Raw genomic sequence first — 1,575 nt, 5'->3', positions numbered from 1 at the left:
TAGAACTCGGATTGCATGAATATTTTTTGTTTTAAGCAGCTGTCGGTCGCTTGTCTGCAGAAGAAACAACTCGAGGCAGAACTCCAAAGTTAGGGAAAGATGTACAGGAAACTCGACGGAAACAGGTAAGTAAAATGGCACATTATATATGTGGATATGTTGGTGTTGACCTCCCTGACTAGAGATGAAGCAAAGTGAGGATAACTATGCTCAGGACCGGAGGAGGCTCCGGACGATCTCCGCCTCGGCGCTGTTGTTGTCCATGGTCTCCATGAGCGCCGACAGGCGGTCGCTAAGGTCGTCGACCTCCCGCCTGAGGCTCCTGATGTAGTTGCATGTCTCCTGCAGCAGCTTTGCTGATGAAGCCTACACATCAGAAAACAGGCGCAGGTCAGACTACCACCTGGGGAGCCGAGTTGAGTAACTTGGTAGGATGCGTTTGCTTACCCTGCCGGCCCCTCGTCGGCGGGTCTCCGGTAGCAGAGATTGTAGCTTGGAGATGAGCTCATTGATCTCCTCCTCTGAGATCCTGGACCTCCTACTGGACATCCTTTGGGAAGGCTGAAGTGATTTAGGAGGGAGAAGGGAAAGTGGTGCGAGAGAGCAGAGACAAAAAGGGAGGGAGGGAGAGAACTTTTATAGGGGACTTGGAGAGGGGAAACGAAGGGGGGTAGAGAGGTCTGGGGAAGTAGACTCGATGGCGCCTGAGAGCCCGGTAAAATAGGCCGAGGAGGATGAACCCTGTATCGGGAAAGCGTGGAGGCCCACATGTTCCCTACTGTCTCTTACCATGGTCCCATCGGGTTATCAAGCTCTCCGCCAATCATCTCCGGCCACTCCTCCCCCTCTCTGCCGTCAACCCTGTGTTAATATCTCCTGACGCTCAACCCGAGCAGTAGCCTGTGTGGCCTTGTCTCCCTCGTCTCAGCCTGAAACCTTGAGGATACTGCGCCTTGTCGTTTCCTCTGGGGAACTCATACATTAGAATACAAGTCCGAGATCTGGCGGCAATTAACTACAAGAATCGGATTCTGCCCATGTGAGGTGGTGTGGTCAGGCCGCAGCTCGTAGGCCAATCCATTGGCCCATCGTATCTCGCGGTTCCGAGTGCAATCAGGTCCCCAAACAGAGCCAGGGTGAGCCCTGTGCCTTAACATGAGGTGAATCCCACTTACACACAGCCACATGGGGCAGCTGCGCTCCTGTTCCACAGGAGTGGAAAGGCGCCCAACTCAGGGGAAGAGGGCAGGAAAGGTTGCCTTTTGGAGTGGGCATAAGTCACATGCGAGCAAGAGAGACAAGACAGTCAGCAACAGAATGTGGACATGGAGGGCAGGACAGTCCCCTCGTTCGAACCTACACCACAAGGGCTGCCCACAGATGCAGAAATCGCCATGTGAGTTGCCGCGCCAACATATACCCACAGTAAAAGAAGAGGGCCGAGGGAAGGAGTCAGTAGAAGAGTGGTTGACACGGGGGGGGGGGGAGGGGGGAGGGGGGAGCAAGGCACTTCACGTCCCTCTCCGACGTGATTGCATGGGTTAGGGACGGGGGAGGGTGCAGGATTTCGTGGGA

At 54.9% G+C, this 1,575-nt stretch overlaps 1 protein-coding gene across 1 annotated transcript; it reads right to left on the bottom strand.

Annotated features, from left to right (window-relative positions):
- Positions 1-891, bottom strand: LOC103992123 (transcription factor ILI5). Its single transcript, XM_009411718.3, has 2 exons — positions 448-891; positions 1-366 (listed from the first exon to the last, which is right to left on the bottom strand). The coding sequence occupies exons 1-2, from the start codon at positions 547-549 to the stop codon at positions 211-213; spliced, it is 258 nt and encodes an 85-aa protein (XP_009409993.1). The 5' UTR covers positions 550-891; the 3' UTR covers positions 1-210.
- Between the last annotated feature and the right edge of the window lie 684 nt (positions 892-1,575).

The sequence above is a fragment of the Musa acuminata genome, chromosome BXJ3-7 (genome assembly GCF_036884655.1).
Source record: "Musa acuminata AAA Group cultivar baxijiao chromosome BXJ3-7, Cavendish_Baxijiao_AAA, whole genome shotgun sequence".
In the NCBI taxonomy this organism is placed as follows: Eukaryota; Viridiplantae; Streptophyta; class Magnoliopsida; order Zingiberales; family Musaceae; genus Musa; species Musa acuminata.
This window is presented reverse-complemented; position numbering and strand designations above follow the sequence as displayed.

Bases quoted from the DNA above. Each gene is read 5' to 3' on its own strand.
- LOC103992123 (XM_009411718.3), bottom strand. From the start codon at position 549: ATGTCCAGTAGGAGGTCCAGGATCTCAGAGGAGGAGATCAATGAGCTC. The intron at 367-447 runs GTAAGCAAACGC...TCTGATGTGTAG, and splicing joins GCCGACGAGGGGCCGGCAGG to GCTTCATCAGCAAAGCTGCT.